The sequence below is a fragment of the Pelobates fuscus genome, chromosome 11 (assembly GCF_036172605.1).
Source record: "Pelobates fuscus isolate aPelFus1 chromosome 11, aPelFus1.pri, whole genome shotgun sequence".
Taxonomy (NCBI): Eukaryota; Metazoa; Chordata; class Amphibia; order Anura; family Pelobatidae; genus Pelobates; species Pelobates fuscus.
Genome location: NC_086327.1, coordinates 29,130,027 through 29,154,623, shown reverse-complemented (window position 1 = coordinate 29,154,623; position 24,597 = coordinate 29,130,027). Strand labels below are relative to the sequence as shown.

Sequence of the window (24,597 nt, the reverse complement as noted above, 5' to 3'; positions counted from 1 at the left end):
AGGGTTTGGGAGTGAGTGACATGGTCAGGGTGAGAGGGCGAGTGTTACAGGGCTTGGGAGTGGGTGACAGTGTCAGGGTGAGTGTGACAGGGTCAGGGTGAGTGTTACAGGGTTTGGGAGTGAGTGACAGGGTCAGGGTGAGTGTTGGAGGGTTTGGGAGTGAGTGACAGGGTCAGGGTGAGTGTTGCAGGGTTTGGGAGTGAGTGACAGGGTCAGGGTGAGTGTGGCAGGGTTTGGGAGTGAGTGACAAGGTCAGGGTGAGTGGGTGAGTGTTACAGGGTTTGGGAGTGAGTGACAGGGTCAGGGTGAGGGGGTGAGTGTTACAGGGTTTGGGAGTGAGTGGGGATAACTATGTATGTGTCTCAGTGTGTGCAGCCTCCCACCCACACTGCAGTTTGCAGCAGTCCATCCCTAGCCCTATGAAGTGTCTGGGCTGCTGGATGCTCACTGAGCCTGCCTGTGTAGGAGAATGATACACTACCTGTCACAAGGATGCACACAGCATCCTGCATCCCCACTCACTGTGGGCTGAGCTACCCAACCCCACCTCCTCCTCCACACTGGGGGAACTCCTAGGCATGTGACTGCTGGAGTTAAGATGGCAGCTCTAATTGAACCTTTAGGTCTGGAAAGAGGTAAGAGATATTCTGCATTTTCTATTGCTATCTGACCCTGGGCTTGTAACCAGTGGGAGGAGAGGACACATAAATGGCTGATACTGCTCCTTTCTCCTCTGATCCATGGCAGCAATGCTGCTACCCAGGATTTTAGCAGGATCCCTAATAACCTTGTCTATTCCCCAAATCCAGCTCTCTGTGTGATCTGCAGACATTACCCAGCCATTGCCTATCAGCACCCCCTATTCTATTCATCTACCCCCACTCCTAACAGCTAATCCATTTATATCACACTTGGTACATCTCATATATACCTCTATGCTCATGTCTGCCAAAAAAACATGTTCTGTGCTTTAACCTTTATGTGCTCAAATTTCATTTCCCTGCTTAATTTGTGTGTGAATTAATGCGATTTTATTTAATTTAAGTCTCTCATGCATTTTTATCCCTGCAGTGAGGACCACTTACCCCTTCCTTACAACAGATCTTTTGAGGGGAAAAAAAGGTTTCTAGGGCATCTCAAGGCTATTGCTATTATGCACCTTCAGCTGAGTTAGAAAATCACATTTTTGTTGCATCACTAAACCTTTTTTATTCATATTGTACCTGGGGGTGCACAATAATAAGCATTTATCTCATGCAGTATACTCAAAACCCACAGAGAGGGGGCAGGGTGTTATTAACCCCCCTCCCCCCCCTAAATCTTGTATATACAGTTTTCACTATTTTCTGTATTATTTTATTTTTTTTTAACTTTACACTTTCTGGATTTGATTTATTTATTTATTTTCAAGGCTGCGTTTGTATGTTAGCGGACACTTGGGACACTAAACGTTTGTGCATCTGTCGTGCGTTTTAGACGGATTCGTCATTTTCCCACTCACTTTTACTTTAATTAAAAAAAAAAAAAAAAAATAGACCCTGAGGAGAGGATTTTATAGCACCGTAAAATGAAGCAAATTGAAGGGAATCAGTAATTCTTATATTTTTTTTGTAATAAGAATATGAATAGGAAATATACTGAAAGAGAATAGAAAATTACAATATAAAGACAGAAGTTGAGTCCGCTAAAAACAAAACTTAAAGAGGATATCTACGAATACGGAATATCTTGCTAGGTTGGTCACCTAATGAAAATGCTACCCAGAGGCCATTTTGTTTAGAAATCTACTTCATCTTGACAGTTTTGCTGCGCAGGTCAAGTCTGCTTCGTCCTCTGCAATCATCACCTCTTGGGTTCACTCAATAAGAAATGAAATTTAGTGAATTGAAATCCAAACTGGCAAACTGATACCAAAATAGTCAAGCTGTTACTATAACAGAGTGCGCAACTGGTTTCAGATCTATTATTTTTCCTAAATGCTGCCATGTGGGTTTTAATTTGCTGCAACAAACGGCTTAATTCAGTAAACAACCCTGTCTGTGCGGAGGACACGTGAGATCCAGATATTTTTATTATATTCTTGTATAACTGTCATACATGTAACATCACTCAATGACGCATGCTAATCTGTATAGGGGCTTACAATTAGCCCCTGTCTCACCACCAACAAGACTTTCCTAATCCAGCTATTTTAGCCTTAAATTATAAATCCTCTTTGAATACTCAATTGTTCACACCTCAGTTAATCACCCTTATATCATTCTAGGTGGTTGCTTAATACCAGGTCCTAAAAAACTTAAAGGACCACTATAGGCACCCAGACCACTTCAGCATAATGAAGTGGTCTGGGTGCCGGGTCCATCTAGGGTTAACCCTGCCTGCTGTAAATATAGCAGTTTGAGAGAAACTGCTATGTTTACATATGGGTTAATCCAGCCTGTAGTGGCTGTCTCATTGACAGCCGCTAGAGGCGCTTCTGCGCTTCTCACTGTGATTTTCACAGTGAGAAGGCGCCAGCGTCCATAGGAAATTATTGAGAATACTTTCCTATGGACTGGCTGAATGCGCGCGCGGCTCTTGCCGTGCATTCGCATTCAGCCGATGACGACCGAAGAGGGAGGCGAGTCCCCAGCGCCGAGGGAGCCCGAGGCTGGAGAAAGGTGAGTGTTTAACCCCCTTCCTCCCCCTTCAGCCAGGCGGGAGTGGGACCCTGAGGGTGGGGGCATAGAAAAGCACCGAGAACACACCAAGTACCATAACTTCTTCTGCCTGGTTATGCTGCTAGGGTAGCCCTGGCGCTCTCCCACAGTAAGTAGTCAAGTTGTTTTACAATGGTCTGACAACATACTTTGGGTCTGCCTGGCACCGTATGCTGCCACATCTGTATCCGAAGGCTCCTGCACTGAGCAGTGCCAGGTGGTTGAGGGCTTCACTCATTGGTAAGAGCAGTCTCTGCAAATGCCAGTTTTGTGAATAGGGAATCACTGATTGGCTGAGAGCGTCAGTTAACCGCTATAAGCCAATCAGCGTCGCCCTTGTCCAGCGGCACTCTGAGAACGGTTTAACCCAGGGCTCAACAAATCCCAGGCGGCAGGTCGCCATGGCTACCAGGAAATTTGTCCTGGCACCTGGGATTTGTGGTTCGTTTATTTGTGAACAGAGGTGGGCAGTCGGATCACGGAGGGCTGAGGCAGGCTGCTGATTGAGGGAGGCGGCCGGCTGGCCGGCTCATTGAGATGTAAGGAAGGGAGATCGGCAGCTCATGGAGAGCTGTCTCACTCCGGCCTTCGGCTCATTAAATAGTGCACGAGACTGAGCTGAGTAGGGAGATGACAGCAGTATCACTGGCCCCGGGGAAAGCCTATCCACTCCAGCTCTCCAGAAGCCTGGGTGGATTTAAATAAAGTAATTACTTGTGAGTGAGTGTGCCTGTGAGTATGTTTGTGTTTGTGTGTATGTCTCTATGTATGTGTGTCTGTCTGTATGTCTGTGAGTGTGTGTGTGTCTGTATGTCTGAGTGTGTGTCTGTGTCTGTATGTCTGTGAGTGTGTGTCTGTATGTCTTTGAGTGTGTGTGTGTGTGTGTGTCAGTATGTCTGTGAGTATTTTTACTCACCTTTTTTCCCCACGCCGTGCTGATGACACTGCGGCTAGCCCCACCTCAATGGCTGAGATTATCACGGCTTGACGATCTCAGCCAATCCAATGCTTCCCCATAGGAAAGCATTGGAAGGCTATTGCGCATGCACGGCAAAATGCCACTGCAACAATTTAACTTCTCAGAGGGAACATTAACATAGGTGCTGCACATTGTGAACCACTGACCCAGGAAGCATTTCTAGAGGCCGTCTGAGTGACTGTCGCTAGAGGTGTTACCAGGCAGCAATATAAACACTGCCTTTTGTCTAAAAAGTCAGTGTTTACATTGAAAAGCGTTCAGGGACAGGATATAGACTTCAGAACAAATGCATTAAGCTGTAGTGGTTCTGGTGACTATAGTGTCCCTTTAAGAATTGTACTTTTGGCGTTGATTTCTCTGGTTCTTAACTTTTCTAGCTGGCTCCTAGATTCCAAGCAAATCTATCAAGCCCTGGTTTAACCCCTTGAGGTAAGATAAGTTGTTTTGGTGCCTGGTGTGTCCCTTTAATAAAAACAAAAAAATACATTAAAAACAGTATGAATTGTGTTGATCTTACAGCTAAATTGCAACATACTGTATATGTCAAATGAGTCTAGCTGGGAAAAATGTTGAGTAAATATTTTTTCCAAGTGCATTTTTTCGCCTGAATTAAAATGCTCTGTTAGCTAGTGATTTTACTGTTTGGGGTAAAGCAGAGAGGTGTTGTACTCAGCTCTTGCAGTCTCCCTGCAGGCACCGCCATCTTTATTCTTCGGCTCCTGACATTTTATCCACACGTTACAGATGACAAGATTGATGTCTACGGAGGATCCCACAGGAGCCTTTAATAGATATCTCGCGATGAGCAGGGCCTTCCTTACGTCTTGTCTAAGTTATATTCTGTATGTAAATTACTTGCTGTCAGACATCTCCATATTATAATTGTAAAGTGCTGCGGGATGTGTTGACGCTATGTAAATAATAATAATAACAATAAGTGATGGCTCTGGGAAGTGACGAAATTTGACGTTGACAGATCGGTTAAAAACCCTTTATACGCGTAACTCTTTCCAGCGTTACCTCGTTGCTATGGGGGATTTTAAGACGCTTTGCATGAGAACGTTCAGCTTCATTTCGTAGAGTTAAACCTGTAGTGGCTGTCTGAGAGACTGTCACTAGAGAAAGTATTAACCCTGCAAGATAAACATTCCAATGTCTCTGAAACGGCAGTCTTTTACATTACAGAGTTACGTGGACAGGGACACTGCACCCAGAACACTTCAATGAGATGCAGTGGTCTAGGTGCACATAGTGCCCTTTTAAATTCTACAAGGCACATCATAAGTGCTTCTCCAATCCTTTTGTCCTTTACACAAAGAGCCTGTCATGGCATCCGCAAGGCGTGCTCAGGTGCAGCGCGTCCCTGCATGGCTGGCCTGAGTGCCACGCTCACCTCCTTCCTACGTGTCCTCGGCCCCCTCGGCATTCTGTGTGACGCCGGCCACTGTGAATTGAGATCTGCCTTTTTTTTTTTTTTTTATTCTTTATTTTTACTGTGCATATTATTACAACAGATATGCTTGGCATGCCCCAAGAGCAGGTATCAAGCAGTGGATCATACAAAGCATTTAAACAGATATGGGACATTTGAGTAGATTTGCACACTTTTTTTTTTTTTTTTAAAGGTGAATAATTTGAAGTCCACTCTCGTCTGAGGAAGCTGTCATGTTATCGTCTGAGCGTAGTTGGGTGGACTGTGCTATGTCAGGCTTAAATAACTACAAAAACGTAAACAGTGGATTAACTGCAGGTTTTACCCATTTAGTTGCTCGTGACCAAGGAGATAGACCTTATTCGCAGGACTGTGTCGGGTGTCGTTGAGGTCACTGCTGTATAGTGTGTTGTATTGTACGCTATATACATGTAGGTAGTGTTGTTGTGGTTGGTACATCTGTCGTGCTGTGGGTATTTATGTATAGGCCTGGTCCTGGCTCTGTCAGTAGGAGGTGTACAGTGATGTTAGGATGTAGGTGCTGTTTGTTGCGGGGTACAGATCTAAAATCTGTCTGAGCAGGCATAATGTGGGGTTTTGGACGCTTGTAGGGAGCGTAACCCTCCGTCCTAGCTAGTTCTCGCTGTGGGCATCAACCAGAGAGTTTACTCCCGGTGCCCAGGTCACCCGTGGGCATGGGGGGGTAAGGGATCATATGGGGAGGCAAGCATGCCAGTCATCTGAGTGGTTGAGTATTTAGCGTGTCCCGTCAGGGGTATGTGTAACTGTAGAGTTCCAGGGGTCTGGGGTATTCTCAGTGGGAGAAGGTCCCTGCTGCGTTCAGGTGGTGGCCCGGGCATAGGGCACCGAAGCCTGTGGTCTGGGTACAAACTCCGCGGCTGTCTGTGGGTTCCAGTGGTGTCGGGTTTTGGCCGTCTTGGGTAAGTTATCTCGGTTCTGAGGCTCGCCAGAGAGGCCCATGTTGTGTAGGATAGTTGCCGCTTCTTTGACGTCTTGGGCTGTGTGGGTCGCTTCTCCGTTGTAGATGATCAGAGAACGAGAGAGGTGCCACCAGTAGCGGATATTGTGTTGCCGTAGCACCGATGTAAGTGGTCGGAATTCTCTACGCCAGGCCAACGTGCTGCCCGAAAGGTAGGTGTAAAAGGTGAGCTCCATTTCTTCGAAGTGGTATGGTAGCTTATCTCTGCAGGCTGCCAGTAGTGCCATTTTGTCTTTCCCGCTGCGGAACTGAACCACCAGGTCTCTCGTAGCTGTGGATGGTGCTTTCCGTGGTTTGGGTACCCGGAATACCCCATCGATTTCAATTGTTTTGGCCTGTCTAGGTGTCAAGAGGGCCGCTAGCAGACGTCTGGCCATGTGTGGCAGCTCTGCCTCAGGGACAGTGTCCGAGATCCCACTTATTTTGAGGTTGTTCTTGCGGCGTGTGTCTTCTTGGGCCGCAAAACGGCGCTCGTGTTGTAAGTTTTACTGTTGCAGGTCGTGGACTGCCCTCTGCAGGGATGCAATTTGCTTCGTGCCTGTAGTGGAGAACCTCTCCAGTTCCCCCAGACGGCCTGTCAAACCCTATATATCTTTGCGTATGGTAGCCATATCTGCCATTAGGTTTTGTTGCTGATCTGCTAGGAGCTCTTTCATGATCTCTGTGGTCACCGGGGCAGTGGTCGGGTCTGGCCGTGGAGGTAGCAGCGTGGTAGCCGGAGCGGGTAAGTACCCTTCATCTCCCTCGTTGAGTGGATCATCAGAGAAATCCGAGCTGTCTCCCATGATAGACGCCATCTTGGGCCCTAGGCCGCTCCTGGCCTGTCGCCACATGTCTCCGATATTCATCCCCAATCGGGGCTTGTCAGGCTTCAGTTTTTTATTTTTCTTCACCCATAATGGCCCTAGAGTTTTGGGAATCTGTTGTCGCCCAAAAGTATCGGTAGGAGAGGCCGTATTTTGTCGATTTTGCTTTCAGGAGCTCAGGAATCATGCGACCTCTTGCTTTGGCAGTCAGGCTCCGCCGATCGAGATCTGCCTTTTATGGCCCCGCCAGTTAACTGTTGCAAACATGTGTGCGTCATCGTACAGATGCACTTTTTGGCATCACATGACAGCTACTAACCAGTAACTCCTATGGCTATAAAAGGTTTATGTGTTTTCGCTTTTTTCTCTGTGCCCTGTCATGGGTACCTGAGAGCTGGTTATATTGATTGATTCTCTGTATTTTGACCCTGGCTTGTACCTACACTATTCTACTTTCTGTATTCCTTGATATCTGGCTTGTCTTAACATTTACGTACTCTCTGACCTAGGCCTGTTCTGTACTATTCTATATTATTAGTGTTAAATCCGGCCATTCGAAAGCCTGACTTTAGTATTCTGGTTATATTTTATTTTCTTACCTTAAGTTCTGCGTGTCGGGTATTAGTTAAATACTGACAAAGCCACAGAAACAATGTTTTTACTAGGGATCGACCAATATTGATTTTTTAGAGCCGATACCGATATTCTGTGAACTTTCAGGCCGATAGCCGATATAATTTGCCGATATTCTGTACATTTACCATTTTGGAAAATAAAAAACTATTTCTAAAGGTAAATGCACAAAATATAGATGCCACGTGTAGTGGATGCAGTGTGTTTAGACAGGGGAGCTGTGTATGTGTGTGTAGTGGATGCAGTGTTTGTGCAGTGTGTGTGTAGTGGATGCAGTGTGTGTTTGTGTAGTGTGAGTGGTGTGGATGCAGTGTGTGTTTGTGTAGTGGATGCAGTGTGCATTTGTCTAGTGTGTATATAATGAAAGCAGAGTGTTTGTGTAGTGTGTGGGTAGTGTGCGTAAAGTAAATGCAGTGTGTGTAAAGTGAATGCTGTATATACTAAATGCAAAGTGTGTGTGTTTGTGTAGTGTGTGTATATAAGGAATGCAGAGTGAGTGTATTTGTGTAGTGTGTGTATAGTAAATGTAGTGTGTTTATATAATGCAGAGTGTGTGTGTTTGTATAGTGTGTGTATATAATGCAGAGTGTGTGTGTAGTGTGCATTATATAAACACACTACACAAACACACACTGAATTATATAAACACACTACACAAACACACTGTGTATATAATGCAGTGTTTATATAATACAGTGTGTTTGTGTAATGTTCATATAATGCAGTGTGTTTGTGTAGTGTTTATATAATGCAGTGTGTTTGTATAGTGTGTGTGTATATAATGCAGTGTGTGTTTGTATAGTGTGTGTGTGTGTATATAATGCAGTGTGTGTTTGTATAGTGTGTGTGTGTGTATATAATGCAGTGTGTGTTTGTATAGTGTGTGTATATAATGTAGTGTGTGTTTGTATAGTGTGTGTATATAATGTAGTGTGTTTGTATAGTGTGTGTATATAATGTAGTGTGTATATAATGCAGTGTGTGTTTGTATAAGGTGTGTGTGTGTGTATATAATGCAGTGTGTGTGTGTGTATAATGCAGTGTGTTTGTATAGTGTGTGTTTGTATAGTGTGTGTGTATATAATGCAGTGTGTGTTTGTATAGTGTGTGTGTATATAATGCAGTGTGTGTGTGTGTGTATAATGCAGTGTGTTTGTATAGTGTGTGTGTGTATATAATACAGTGTGTTTGTGTAGTGTGCATTATATACACACACTATACAAACACACTGAATTATATACACACACACACACTATACAAACACACACTGCATTATATACACACACACACACTGCATTATATACACACACTATACAAACACACTGCATTATATACACACACACACTATACAAACACACACACACACTATACAAACACACACTGCATTATATACACACACACACTGCATTATATACACACACTATACAAACACACACTGCATTATATACACACACACACACTGCATTATATACACACACTATACAAACACACTGCATTATATACACAGTGTGTTTGTGTAGTGCAGTGGTAGTCAACCTTTTTTTACCTACCGCCCACTAATGCAACTTTTTGGTTGAAAAAATTTCCTTACCGCCCACCAGTTTTCGCGCAAATGCGGAATATTTTTTAGAAAGGAGGGTGTTTTACAAAAAATAAATGTACGTACATTTATCTTTTTATTTCTACTTAATGCAGGTTTATAAGGTTTTTAACTTTATAAAGTTTAATGAGAAAACAATAAAGTAAATTGAAATTACCTTTACTAGTGATTAATGAGATCCTTGAGGTTGATGCTGCGAGACTAAATATTTGATATCTGGTTCGATTTTCGTAAGGAACAAACGAAGGTCTCTTTCAGTGATATTCAGACGACTTCTCTGTTTGCGCATAATATGATTTCTCATATTATCTCTCTATGATTTTTCTTGTGCGTCAGCTCATCTCCTCTCCCTCCTCAATTCCCCTCCCCACCTTTTTTTTCCCCTTTTTTCTATTTTTTAACCTTCCTTGTAGCAATGCCCAGTAGGAAGGCTGAGCTAGGTAGCCCACTTACTATATAGTCCACTATAACAGACAGACACACGTACAAGACACACGTACAAGACACACGTACAAGACACACGTACAAGACACACGTACAAGACACACGTACAAGACACACGTACAAGACACATACATACACACACACGACACATACATACACACACACGACACATACATACACACACACGACACATACACACACACACACGACACATACACACACACACACACGACACATACACACACACACACACGACACATACACACACACACACACGACACATACACATACACACACACGACACACACACATACACATACACGACACACACACACACACACATACACGACACATACACACACACACGACATACATACAGACACAAATGCAGACACATAGATACACATACAGACACACACGACACATAGATACACATACATACACACACACACACACGACACATAGATACACATACATACACACACACACACACGACACATAGATACACACACACACATACACACACACACGACACACATACATACACACACACATACATACATACACACACGACACACATACAGACACAGATACACACACACATACACACAAGACACATACATACAGACACACATATATACAGACACACACATACATACAAAGACACACACACACACACACACATTATATTTAAGTCACCCTCCTGTTTCCTACCTTTTAGATTCAGGAGGGTGACTTTCCCTGGGGTCCAGTGGTGGCTCAGGTGGATGGGAGTCAGAGTTCCCACTCTGACTCCCTGGTCTTCCTCCCGCGCGGCTCTCAGTATTAGCTGGGAGAAGTGATGTGCAGTCACTTCCTCCCAGCTCTGCGATGTCATCACAGGGGGCCCGGTCGCGCTGTTAAAGCGCCCAGCGCTGACCGAGCCCCCTCACAATCCACATCCATCGGGTGGCCACCCGATGGACCCCTCCATATGCAGCCCCGGCGGTTTGCCGCGCGGGCCGGAGCCGCAATTTGTCACGGCGGTACCCAGTCGCAGGGGTACCGCCGGCTCGCACCCGCCCGCCCGTCCGCCCGGTCGTCAGGTCGTCAAAACCTGGAAATCCCTACCGCCCACCTGAAATCCTAAAACGCCCACTAGTGGGCGGTAGGGACCAGGTTGACGACCCATGGTGTAGTGTATGTGTGAGGGGGCATTTTTTATTATTTTTTTTTTATATTAAATTATTATTTTTTATATATTTAATTATTATTATTTATTTTTTTGTTGTCCCCCCTCCCTGCTTGTTGCCTTGCCAGGGAGGGGGGATATGTTAATCCCTGGTGGCCCAGTGGCATTGGCTTAGCTGGGGGAGGGGGCAGCAAGCGTTTGCTCACCTCCCAGCAGCTCCTCCAGCTCCCCAGTGTAAATCTCGCGAGACCCGCGGCCGTCAGAGCTGGCCGCGGGTCTCGCGAGATTTACACTGGGGAGCTGGAGGAGCTGCTGGGAGGTGAGTAAACGCTTGCTGCCCGCCCCCCCCCCCCCCCCCCCCAGGACCGCCGGGCTTGTAATGAGCCTGGCGGTCCTGGGAGGTATTATAGGCAATATCGGTATCCCTATTGGCCGATACCGATATTGCCGAAAATACCGAATATCGGCCGATTATATCGGTAAAACCGATAATCGGTCGATCCCTAGTTTTTACGTTTTCTACCCTAATTACAATAACAGTGTAGACACCTGGCAGCCAGTGCAGGGATCTGGTGGTTTGTTGTATTTTGTAGTGCATCCTAAACCCGAAAGAGTAGGCTGCTCTTCATGCTCCGCATGGTCTACTCTAGTAGTACAACAGACTGAAACAGGGAACAGAGTGAGGCACGAAGTGACATCACATTCCTTCCCCATTGAATGATTTATGTATTGACCTGGCTCACTCAGCAAATAGGAAGAGAATGCCAACAGCAAAGGATATAGATATGGGTAATAATTTCTGCTGTCTTATTTCCCTTACATGTAATGAAGAGATCGAAGGGTGGCAAAATATTTTAATGCATTTTTTGGGGTTCTCTCTCTTTAATGGGTCCCTGGTGGATCGGGGGCAGCACTTGTCCTGGATCGGCAGTAGCTCTGCTTTTTGTGACATTTTAATATAGATAAGATTATTCCTTAAGGCAATGTAGTCCCCACTTTGTTTTACGATATGTTTTGACAGCATCTTTATGAGCATTTCATGAAGATTTTATCGCCGTTGTATGCTCAAAATGTTTTTGTTGGGTGGGATGTGATAGGGCCACTTTAAAGGAACATTATAATAGTTTTAAAAGTTTTTAAGTGCCCAGCTCATCTCTTCTCTTGATTTTACTCACCTTTTTTACAGTGCGGCGTTGGTCTTGCCACAGCTGGCTCCCCCTCCTCTCCGCCTCCTTGGCTGAGATCATCAAATTTGACGATCTCAGCCACTCCAATGCTTTTCCATAGTAAAGCTTTGGGAGGCTATTGTGCATGCGCAACAAATGCTGAGCTGTGCCAATCAGCATCTCCTCATAGAGAATCAATGCATCTCTATGTGGAGCATTCAGTGTCTTCATGCAGAGCGCGGAGACACTGATTGCCAGTGCTGCACACTGTGCAGCACTGACACAAGAATCACCTCTAGTGGCCTTCTAAGTGTCTCCCACCATAGATATTACTAGGCAGCAAAGTAAACGCTGCATTTTCTAATAAATGGCAGTGTTTCCTTTTAACCCCTTAAGGACACATGACATGTGTGACATGTCATTATTCCATTTTATTCCAGAAGTTTGGTCTTTAAGGGGTTAAAAGCCTCCAGGGACAGGCTGAGACACCACAGAACTTAAATTGGTACAATGGGACAGCACTCTGAAATCAATTGCTTTGCTATGTGAAGTATTTGAATACATATGTGGCGCTCACCGTAGATAAAAAGGCGTATAAACGGTCAGCTATGTGCTCCACCAATTAAATGAACATTAGCTGTGAGAGCCGATATTGATTTGGTTCCCATAGCGGAAGCACGTCTAGTGGCTGTCAGTAGACAGCCGCTAGGTTCTTATTTAACCCTCCAGTAAGCAATGCTGTATCTGCTAAACGGCAGTACTTTACATTGCAGGGTTAAAACTAAAGAACCACTACACCCGGACCACTTCATTGAGATATTCATTGACATGAAGTGGTCTGTTTGCCTTTAATAGTCTTTTAAGTTGTAGTGGCTCTTGTGCTTAGAGCATTAATTAATTAAATATTACATGTCCTCTGCTGAGTGCCCTGATTTAACATGAAAGAGCAATTGGCACTTCATAAAATGTTCTATATCTTAATAGCTTACTTAAATTTGTGTAGTACGTAATGGTTCTAAGAATGCGCACATTTAATTAGTTGATTCCCCTCCAGTAGAGTATAAATGATACATATGTAGGGCAGCTATTTTGCTGACCTTTCGCATGGATAAGTAATTTATAGTGTTATGTGAAATGATCTAACTGAAAACAGGTGGTTTATACCTTAAATTTATACGCTTGTTTGCACATGGTCCAGACACCTTCTACACCCAACTTATCATGTTGCAACCACTTAACTGCATGCCCGCTTATTGTACAGCGCGGTGTGGAACACGTTATTGCTTTATTAGCAATAATAATAATAAGTGGAAGCTGACAGTCAAATAAAATAAAGAACGTCATAGGCCCTTCCTTTGTCAGTCTTTAAATAAACATATGTATTGTATGAATACTCTTCCTCTCCCCACGTGTCCGCAGCCCCCACAGGCATTAGGTGTGACGCCGGCCACTGTGAATTGGGACCCTTGTATGGCCCTGCCTCCCTGGTACAGTTAACTGATGTGAAAGTGCGCGTCATCACGTTACATGTCAGCTACTAACCAGAGTTACTCCTATGGCTATAAGAGTTTATATTTTTTTTCTCTATGCCCTGTTAAACTCTGTGGAACCCGAGAGCTCGTTATATTGATTGATTCTCTGTATTTTGACCCAAGCTTGTACCTTGACTATTCTACTTTCTGTATTCCTTAATATCTGGCCTGTCTTACCATTAGACAGTCATGTAGACAGTCAAATAAAATAAAGAATGTCATAGGCCCTTGCTATGTCAGTCTTTGAGTAAACATATGTTTTGTATTAATACTCTTCCTCTCGCCTGTTAGGTGGCCTGATGGGTATAATTACACATTGGTGGTAAATCCGAAGGGACTCTGCTTTACTATCAATGTTCCAGTCTACATTTACATAGTATACATACTTTCTTTTTAAATAATTCATGACCCCTAGATGTGTCTCGTGCCATTGAGTTGCTGGAGCGGTTGCAGCGAAGCGGAGAAGTGCCGCCTCAGAAACTTCAAGCTCTACAGCGGGTTCTTCAAAGCAAGTTCTGCTCTGCCATACGGGAGGTGAGTTCCGACTTTATATTCTCCATGTCCCTGGACCACAAGGAAAAAAACACCAGAATCACTATCTTTGTGGCTAATGAGAGAAAGCTAGTGGGGCTGGGTATGTCAAAGATAACACTTTGCTAGGCTTGGGACCATTAACCACTTCCTTTATCAGCTCGGGAAGATCTATGGTGTAGATAAGATCTTGTTTACCTTGTGGTGATTCTATCCATGATAGCCAGCAGCGAAGAGTGAATTGCAAAATGAGATTTACCTATATGTTTTTTTTTACGTTTCTATATTTATTGTACATTACCAAACTTTGTTGTCTCTGCAGTGATCTCTTCCCATACCAGCCAATCATTATGCTCGCAACATGCTTTCTATAGCAGTGCTGAGTTTATCTAATAAAACCAGTGCAGAGCAGTGCATTATAGGTAAAGCAGAGGTTGCTGGGAGTTGTTCACATGTCAGTGTTCTGCTATAGAATGCTGGCAGCCACTAGAGGTGCTTCCAGGAGTTTACTGGATTCTAGGGTCTCTAGGTGATGCTGGAAGTCCACACTCTCTGCATGAGGACATCCAGTGTCAGTAAAATCCCCATAGGAAAGCATTGAGTCAGTGCTTTCCTATGTGGAGGGCCTAATCCGCTCGCCGCTCTTGCCACACATGTGCATAGGGTCCCCCTGTCGGATGATGTTGTGGGAGGTGAAGCACCTACCCAGCGCCAATGGAGATCAGTGCTGGAATCAGGTGAGTAAATTATGGGGTTTAGGGGTTGTGGGGGGAGGGCGCAAGGGAGGGGGAACCAGAGGGCCCTATAGTGTTAGGAATACAGATTTGTGTTCCTAACACTATGGAATCCCTTTAAAGTTTATTAAAAACTATAATGTTAAAAACCCTTATCACACTTACCTGATTCAAGCACTGAGGTCCCTCGGCGCTGGGTCGGGCTTCTCCTCAGTCGTCAACCAATGGGGAAACCTTATGCACGGAAAGCTTTGTGCGCACATTAGGTCTTCCCTGTAAGAAACCACTGAATCAGTCCTTTCCTGTGGGGATTTAGAAGACTCTGGACGTCCTCAAGAAAAGCAAACTCCGTGAAAGGCCAGGAAGTGCCTTCAGTGGCTGTCTGGTAGACAGCTACTAGAGGCAGGTTTAAAACAACACTGTACTCGCTATAACAACTTTATCTAGATGAAGTTGCTATAGATCCAACAGTTGTTCCCTCCTCCCTACTGCCCCTAAATCTAAATATTTTGCTAATTAGAATGCTTGAAAGTGCAGCTTCAAGTCACGCCTCCAAGCCCTCCGGGACTGTGCGTCTTGGCTCTCATACCATAACGTAACACGATGTCACGCATGTATGCACAGTGCTGTAATAGTCTTCCTTAGAGAATAATTACATGCAATGATTCTGTATGATGGAATCGTAGGCACATTGCGGCAAGCGCCACGCATGCGCCTACAGTCCTCAATGATTAGCATTGGATTGAGCATGCATCCAGAATGGCATCATGCTAGGAGGAACCCGCGACAGCACTGAGGGAGACTCAGCGCTGGAAAAAAAGCAGCACTAATATTAAGTAGGGACATGGTATGTATTCCTAACCCTGCAGTGTTCCTTTTAACCCTGCAATGTAAAACTGCAATGTTTGCCGTCGCAGGGCTAAAATAACAGGGGCCACTGCACCTAGACTAATTCAATGAGATTACATGGTCTGGGTGCCTATAGTGTCCCTTTAATGTACAAAAAGCTAACAGATTTCACAAAGCCAGCCTGCATTCTGGACCACTTGGTCATTGCCAAATGGATCCATTGCTCAAATGTTCAACAGCCCTGAGTACTGCAGATTTTCTGATACCTAATGCTGGTTGGACTGGTAAACTTAACCAATTTGTCATTTTTATTTTGCCAATCATCCTATCTTCTGTGTGCCAGGTAAATGATGAAAATAAAGATTGTTTTAAAAAAGGGACGACTTATAAATGCAGAGACTTTTACAATATTCATATAAGACACCACGCACAGGGAGACAGACAAAGGGTAACTCTGTTGAAGACATTTAGGTTGATATACACTGTGATATATTGTATCTGTGTAAATAGAAGGTATATGTTTATACGTTTGATTCTCCCTCTGCCCTTCCTTGATTCATGATTGCAGGTATATGAGCAGCTGTACGATACATTGGACATCACAGGAAGTGCAGAAATAAGGGCTCACGCAACTGCCAGGGTAAGAGATCAAAAGACATAAATGTATTCTTTCATATAGAGAGTAATGTTATCAGTTGTCATTATAAAAATAATAATAATATAATCAAAGGGACACTGTATTAACCAAAAACACTACAGCTTAATGTAGTGGTACTGGTGTCTATTGCCTGGGTTGCCACTGTGAACACTGCCTTCTCATAGATGCCCAACCACTCATAGCAAGAGAACTACAGGTTATTTCAACGTTAAGCATTTTACATTCCCTCCAGGCTACTGTTGCAGCGTTTGCAGCCAGTGAAGGACATGCTCATCCAAGAGTTGTGGAGCTGCCAAAAACCGATGAGGGTCTGGGGTTCAACATCATGGGAGGAAAAGAGCAAAATTCCCCAATATACATTTCACGCATCATTCCTGGAGGAGTGGCAGACCGCCATGGAGGACTAAAGCGCGGGGATCAGCTTCTTTCTGTCAATGGGGTGGTGAGTCACTACGTTTTCCAAGCGTTACAGTATTTGTGCAGATGAGCGTAACGGAAAAGTGTATCTCTGCTGGTAACAAAATTAACAAATTCAGGTTATAGAGATAAAGACTTACCCTAAAGCTGATTTTTAGTGTTTAAAAAGCAAATGGGTGATTTTTAATCCACACATTGTCTGGTGGGCAATGCCACAATGTATATGGTCTTCTGGAATAGCAACTGTCATGCATAGAATGCCCATTAGGATGGGTGGCTGAAATGCACACGTATACTGACATTCCACAAATACACTGCTGGTGTCTGCATTCACACACTGATCCTACACACCAATGCTCACCTTCAATGACACACGCACACTTTGTCACTCCAAGCAAACACTTTACATAAATACAGCCCTTCATTCACACACTGCAGAAACATACCTCCCTGCATTCTGACACTTACACTGACACACACACACACACTCCTGCATGCATACAATGATCCTCCACACAAGTACACCCTTGTTGTCACACAAACTAACACTCCAGACGAATAAAATCCTGCAATTACAAACACTACAGTGCAAAATGAATGCCTACCGTTAAGATCATTATTAAATTAAGACAAAAATAAAAATATATTTTTTATTAATCAATCTTTTTTCATCTGCGTAGTCTAAAGGCAGTTTAAAAGGCCTGTCCCTGGTACCCGGTTTTCCTCCGAGTAGTTTTCCTATATGTTCCTTCCATTCTACTTGACTAGAATAACCATGATAATGTTTACATTTGCAGTAAGAGGATGTCTCAAACCTTTTTGGGATTTGGCCTACCTCTCCAGTTGGGGGACGATATATCCCACAATATATTGTTTCTAATGGACTTTATATTGTTTCTAATGGACTTTGATCACATTAATGTGAAAATTTGAGTCCCACTACAACTTCTTTTTTAATATTGTTTATGTATGCTAATACGGTATAATCTCCCACTATGCAGAGTGTGGAAGGAGAGCAGCATGAAAAAGCAGTGGAACTCCTTAAAGCGGCACAGGGAACAGTGAAGCTGGTCGTACGTTACACCCCGAAGGTTCTAGAGGAGATGGAAGCAAGGTTTGAGAAGATGCGAACTGCACGCCGTCGACAGCAGCAGAACAGCTACACGTAAGGAAATAGAGCTTGTATTCTTTGCTGATTTCACATAGTGAGGTATCTCATTAATATAAATTGGTTTACTAAGGGAGAGTGTGTCAGGTTGCTAAATACAGGGTGGGGGGTAATCCCTAATTTTAGTATAGAAAGACCAAAAGACTAAACATGAATTTGAAGGAGAAGTAGAGCTAAGAAATAGAATCAACTCTAAACAAACCCTTCATTAAAAAAAGCAACAAAAAATAAAGTAAAAGTTCACTTTTATTGAAATCTAGTAATTAAATAAAGTTAGACTAAACTAGATAGGCTATAAAGTTTAATAGCGTAACTAGTAGACACAAATGCTCTTTATCAAGACTAAAATCTTAGTGGGATAATAAATCCAATGTCAGATCCTCTGTGAAATCGAAGCTTAGGTATTAGATATATAGTAACTTCCTAACCATATCTTGTTGGTGAGAAGAGAGCATTCAAATGTAACTTCTATTTGAGCCACACACTCACAGACTGAGCCACACACTCACAGACTGAGCCACACACTCACAGACTGAGCCACACACTCACAGACTGAGCCACACACTCACAGACTGAGCCACACACTCACAGACTGAGCCACACACTCACAGACTGAGCCACACACTCACAGACTGAGCCACACACTCACAGACTGAGCCACACACTCACAGACTGACCCAGCCACACACTCACAGACTGACCCAGCCACACACTCACAGACTGACCCATCCACACACTCACAGACTGACCCATACACACACTCACAGACTGACCCATACACACACTCACAGACTGACCCATACACACACTCACAGACTGACTCTCACACACAGCTCACACACACTGACTCACACTTACCAGCAGCTGCCTGGGTGCCTCATTCCCCCCCAGGCAAAGCTGAGCTTCCTCTCCCTGTCTCTTCCCTGCGCTCCTCTCTGTGACCCAGCACGAAGTTCCCCCCAGCACAGCGCCCCCTTTGGCCGCACGTTGGAATTCTTCAAAGAATTCCATCCACCTCTGTGCACTGCTGCTGCAGCCTATGTAGGGAGACTTATTGCTCCTGGTTTTAATTTCAATTGGGAGGATACAAGGGGGGACACTGCCTGATGTAGGGGGGCCATGGCCTCCTCTGTCCCCCCTAGTGACTCCTCTGCTAAAAGCTCTTCTTCAAATGCAACAGCTGAACATAGCAGAAGTTGATATGAGCTTTAGGACACCTTTTTCTTTTTTTATTTATATTCTTTATTTAAAAGACAGGAAAAATTTTATTACAAATTTCCTGAACACATAAAATGCTTATACAAATTCCCATAGTAAAAATGAGACACTGAAATAAAGCAAATTCAATATGTAGCTTATGCAACTTTGTCCAAGGATCCTTACACATTAGTGTCTAGACAGACCATAAACTATGTACCCCTAAGGTGTGAGTAGTTGCAATCTTTGTATCATTGTATGTACCTGTCATTACTGTTAAACATTGGTAAGATACAGAGCCTGTCTTGCAAATGAAAGCAGGAGATCCCATACTAATTATTTATAGCATAGAGGGGGAAAAAGAGTTGAACAGTTGTACCGGAAGTTACCAAATCGGAACCTCTCTCATGACTTATACCATAGTAGGGTCACCACTCCTGGCCCAAACCGTCCTATATGTGGCCTCCCCACTGCAGCTGTGAGCTGATCCATTAGTTTATTATTGCCTATGATGAATTTGACAATGGAGCGTCCTGCTTTTTCCATTTGGCAGACAGTGCTCTTGTAAAAGCCAAAGTGATTTTATTGTAAAGTGTCTGCTCATGTCTGGTTAAAGGAAAACTCCAGTGCCAGGAAAACAATCTGTTTTCCTGGCACTGGAGGTACCCTCTCCCTCCCACCCCCCAATCCCCTTCAGTCACTTACCTGAGGCAGCGACGATGTCCCTCATCGCTGTCTCCTCCTCCGCGCCGCTCCTCCTACTGTCTCCGTCTGCCGTTGGGCAAGACTGATCCCGTCTACCGGCAGAGGAGACCCAATGCGCATGCGCGGCAATGCCGCGCATGCGCATTAGCGCTCTCCATCGGAAAGCATTGAAAAAGATTTTCAATGCTTTCCTATGAGGAAATGAGCGACGTTGGAGGTCCTCTAGACAGCCACTAGAGGTGGAGTTAACCCTGCAATGTAATTATTGCAGTAATTATTGCAGGGTTAAGAGTAGTGGGAGTTGGCACCCAGACCACTCCAATGAGCACAAGTGGTCTGGGTGCCTGGAGTGTCCCTTTAACTCTTCTACTGAACTAAACAAGAGAAAGGACCATGGTTCCATCTCCATCAATCTTCAAAAACGTATCCAGTAGCCCTTTGATCTGACACCAAAACCCCACCCACTATAGGACATTCCCACCACATGTGGACATAGGAACCATTGAGCCCACAAACCCTTCACCACAAATCATTTGGCAGAACTGCTTTTTAATTACATCTCACCCCCAACATTTGTTATTTTCTTAAAGTCATCATCCTGTTCATGCTATTATTGCATTTTCTTTCTGAGCCATCCTCCTGCTTGCATACTATCCATATCACTGTAGAGGAGCCTAGTCCACCATAGCTCCATTGTATTCTTGGTTGATGTAATAGCCCATACATGTATTGATTAACAGATAAGCATTGAAGAATATCACTTTCCATCAGAAATGGAGAGAGCAGCGGCAGGATGACAAGTCACACATGCATTATAAACAGCCCCCCGATCACCCACATGGTGTGAGCAGGACTTGGGTAAAGTCCAGCTGCGAAGCTTTTCTAAACACACTTGCACTGTGCTTTGCTGCTGAGATGACACACACCCTTTACAGGTAGACATGTGACCCGTGTCTCTGATTTTGTCATGGATATGTCCACCAGCCTGCCCTTTGCCCCCCTCCTCTGATTGGCGCCCTGCTAAACTTGGCAGATATAAACTGCATTGAGCCACCCTAATACCAAGTAAAGCTCTTTGCATCTCAAAGCTTTCAGCAGTGCCTACTACGAAGAATCACATGCACTGCATCTCAGCTAGATACACAGATTCTTGTGGAAGACATATTTGTTTTTTCTACTATAAATTCTGGAATAAAAAGTATAATTATTAAAATATGTCAGTATAACAAAATGCTTTATAAGCCATAACCTGTAAAGTAGCTCAGAATTTTTTTTTCATGGTTGGTGAAGTTTAAATAAATATATATCTTTAGCTATTAACCCCCCTTTTGCGTCTCATATGCCACCTTGCATCTCTTAAACCTCATATCTCCTCTGTTGGGATAAGAAGGGTGGGGGATATGACGCTCACAACAAGCCAAGAGCTGCTTTGTCAGATCTGGCATAGGATAATAAAGCACCTCTAGCATTGCCTCGCTACACAGAATGATAGGTAAGAGGTGGGATTTCCCCTCTCGTCTGCCATTTGAGGACGGACAACTGCCTCCCGCATAGTACCCCACTTATTCCTGCCTCCCGCATAGTACCCCTACGTTTGTTATTTTAGCTTCAGTTTTACCATTTGTATTGAACTCACTAAAATCCACAATTTTCTTGTAATGTTACATACACTCAGGGCCGGCCTTAAGCCTTTAGGCGCCCTGTGCGAAAAATCTTTACAGCCCCCCCCCCCCCTGTCATCCATATATTATGTAATGTTTGTGTTGTCTGTGTATGTGATAGGGTTTATTGGCTGTGTGTGATGGTTATTTCATTCAGATAAAAACATACATTTAGGCCTGTGTGTAAAGGCAGGTGTATATATTTGTGCACACATTCCCACAGTCAGAGGCACACAGTTATACATATACACTGTCAAATACACCACATGCACATAGTCGCAGGCAGTCACATACACAGGATCAGGCAGAAACACACAGGTAAAGACAGTAACACACATACATAGTTACAGGTAGATAAACACACTCACACACAATTACAGGGAGACAGCCACACACACACAGCCACACATACAGTTTTACACACATACTAACATGCAGACCGTCACACACACACACAGCCACACACACACAGGCAGGCAGACAGCCAAACACACACACAGGCAGAACCCCCCCCCCCCCCCCCCCCACACACAGCCACACACACACAGACAGACACACACACACACACCGCAGGCGGCTATCCACACACACAGAGGCAGGCAGTCACACACATACACAGTCAGACAGCCACTCACACACACACACACAGGCAGACAGCCACTCACACACACACACAGGCAGACAGTCACGCGCGCGCACACACACACGCAGACCGTCACACACACACACAGGTAGACAGTCACACAGGCAGGCAGATAGTCATACACAGACACACACACACACACACACAGGCAGACAGTCATAGACACACACACACACAGGCAGACAGTCATAGACACACACACACACAGGCAGACAGTCATAGACACACACACACACACACACAGGCAGACAGTCACATACACACACACAGACAGTCACTCACACAGACACACACAGGCAGACAGTCATACACACAGACACAAAGACACACACAGGCAAACAGGCATACACACAGACACACACACACACACACACACACACACAGGCAGACAGTCATACACACACACACACACAGGCAGACAGTCATACACACACACACACACACAGGCAGACAGTCACAGACACACAGACAATCACATAGTTACCTCTGTTGTGGAGGCAGTGCAGCTCCTGGAGACTGTTTTTTGGGGGAAGCAGGGACTCCTTCCTGCTTCCCCTGCAGCACTTATCCGGCACTTTTAGCTCTGCCCCTGCCACACGGGAAGCTTTGCCCCGCCGCACGGGAAGCTCCGCTCCCACCACAATTTTTTTTAAATCCCGGCCCTGCATACTCTATTGTAACATTGCATCCAAAGAATTTTAACTGTTAACCTTCACATTCTAATCATGAAATACATTCTTTACTATATGGAAACAGAGATTCCCCCCAGAAATTTGCTTCAGAGATTTTAGTAAATATGGTGGATGCTGGTATTCAACTATATAGACACGTGTGGAAGGTAAAATCTTGTTACCTTTCATACAATTAGACATGGCTTAATAGGGAAGAGTACCACTCTAAGTTGGTTTCCTTTGTTCCTTCCACCCGCAGCCCTTTTCTCGTCTGTACTTTCATATAAAAGTTGAAAATTATCGTTGCTGCATTTTAATACAGTTTTGTCCCCGAAATATTAACAAGATTATTCACCAAAGTGAAAGTGAGAAATCAAGGTGAAGTTATACAATTTAAGGCTTCGGTATCCAAACTAGAAGCATAGTTGTATTTTTAGTTTTTCCAGTTTGGCTATTTTGGTATAAGATTTGAAATTCACTTTGAATTCTAACTTTAGTGAATTATTCTGCAGATGTTAATTCTTTCCCGTAAATACAATGTATTTTTTTATTTTTTTTATTTGCTTTTTTTTTAATTGGCAGATCTCTTGAATCTCGAGGATGATGAGTCTCACTGATGACTGGGACCAAGAAGGTTCTCCTGCTGCAGACCCTTTGTATTTATTGACACAAACTGTTCCCATCTCTCTGATCTGTGTACAGTATTTATTTCAGTTGTCTTTCTGTATGTTGCACCGCAGCTATGTGTGAGGAAATATCTCAGCGGCTTCTAGGCAAAATATCTCGCTACTCCCGAAACACACCAAAATAATATAAATGAGTTATTTGTCTGTCTATGCACCCATCCATATTTCCATACCTCTCTCTCTCTGCCTCCCCAACTCTCTCTATTTCTCCTTCGACCCCTCTATCCATCAATCTCGCACAGTTATTCAGTAAAGTGAAGATTGCCTTGAATTTAAAGAGAATTTCAAAATCTAGGCCAAAACAGACAAATGATTACAATTCTACAAGTCAATTCTGATTTCAGTTTGGCTAGTTTGGCCTTCTGTTTACAAATCCTGGACATTTTCAGTTTAGTGAATATCCCTCCTAAGGCCTATCTCCTCCTCTACCTATCTATCTGTCTCCTTGTCCATCCGCCTATCTCTATATTGCTTTCAATTATTATCTGTTTGTTGCATTTGCTTATTTAGTCCATGATGCCTCGGGAATATACCATATATCATACAAAGGAAGGCCAGAAACTAGATGAGGTTAATATTATAGACGCTACGGATGTATATAAGCTCTTCTGAAATTCTGGATACCTGTTACCTATACAGTATGTAAACCTCTGGATACCGGCACACTATACATGTATGTAAAACCCAGTCCTAATTGTGAGAGTGATTTTGTACTATGTATTTCTGTGTATATCTTGTTGATCATATTACGGTTGGTACACTTAATTTTGTTCTTTGTGTAACGAGCTGTATAGTTTAAAGGACCACTCTAAGCACTATAACCAGTACAGTAAGTGCGAGTGATTATGGTGCTCTTTGAAGTTGGTAGCACACTTTATGTTTTATCTTGGTATGACAACATTTTTAAGAGACCTGTAGACCGGTAACGTTTGACATAAAGCACTATATCAGCTGTGTTTTAGCGTAATAAAACCCTTTATGATAATCTGGTGATATGTTGTTTTATTTCATTTTCTTGTCTCAGTTTTGTCCCAACTGAATATTTTTTTTTAAGTGTGGTCTTTTTCTTAATTGAGGCTACATATGAATCAGTCAAACTGATAATGAACGTGCAGTACTTAAGCCTCTTCCTTTTTTTCTCACAACTGACTAGCAAGGCTAAAGTGTGAGTTGTCAGGATTACAAAGTGAACTGAATGTGATATTCTGAATTTAG

The 24,597-nt window shown here is 43.8% G+C and overlaps 1 protein-coding gene across 2 annotated transcripts; it reads left to right on the top strand.

Annotated features, from left to right (window-relative positions):
* The first annotated feature begins 517 nt into the window (after positions 1-517).
* Positions 518-24,375, top strand: LIN7B (lin-7 homolog B, crumbs cell polarity complex component). 2 transcript variants are annotated; one of them, XM_063436882.1, is made up of 6 exons: positions 518-636; positions 13,870-13,996; positions 16,145-16,216; positions 16,467-16,676; positions 17,653-17,816; positions 23,279-24,375. In XM_063436882.1, exons 1-6 carry the CDS (start codon positions 599-601, stop codon positions 23,298-23,300), a joined length of 633 nt encoding a protein of 210 aa, XP_063292952.1. In that variant the 5' UTR covers positions 518-598; the 3' UTR covers positions 23,301-24,375. The 2 variants fall into 2 exon arrangements, with proteins under 2 accessions (XP_063292952.1, XP_063292953.1); XM_063436883.1 differs by having other exon boundaries at positions 521-635; positions 13,878-13,996.
* The last annotated feature ends 222 nt before the right edge of the window (positions 24,376-24,597 follow it).

Bases quoted from the DNA above. Each gene is read 5' to 3' on its own strand.
- LIN7B (XM_063436882.1), top strand. From the start codon at position 599: ATGGCAGCTCTAATTGAACCTTTAGGTCTGGAAAGAGG. The intron at 637-13,869 runs TAAGAGATATTC...AAATAATTCATG, and splicing joins CCTTTAGGTCTGGAAAGAGG to ACCCCTAGATGTGTCTCGTG. The intron at 13,997-16,144 runs GTGAGTTCCGAC...TCATGATTGCAG, and splicing joins TCTGCTCTGCCATACGGGAG to GTATATGAGCAGCTGTACGA.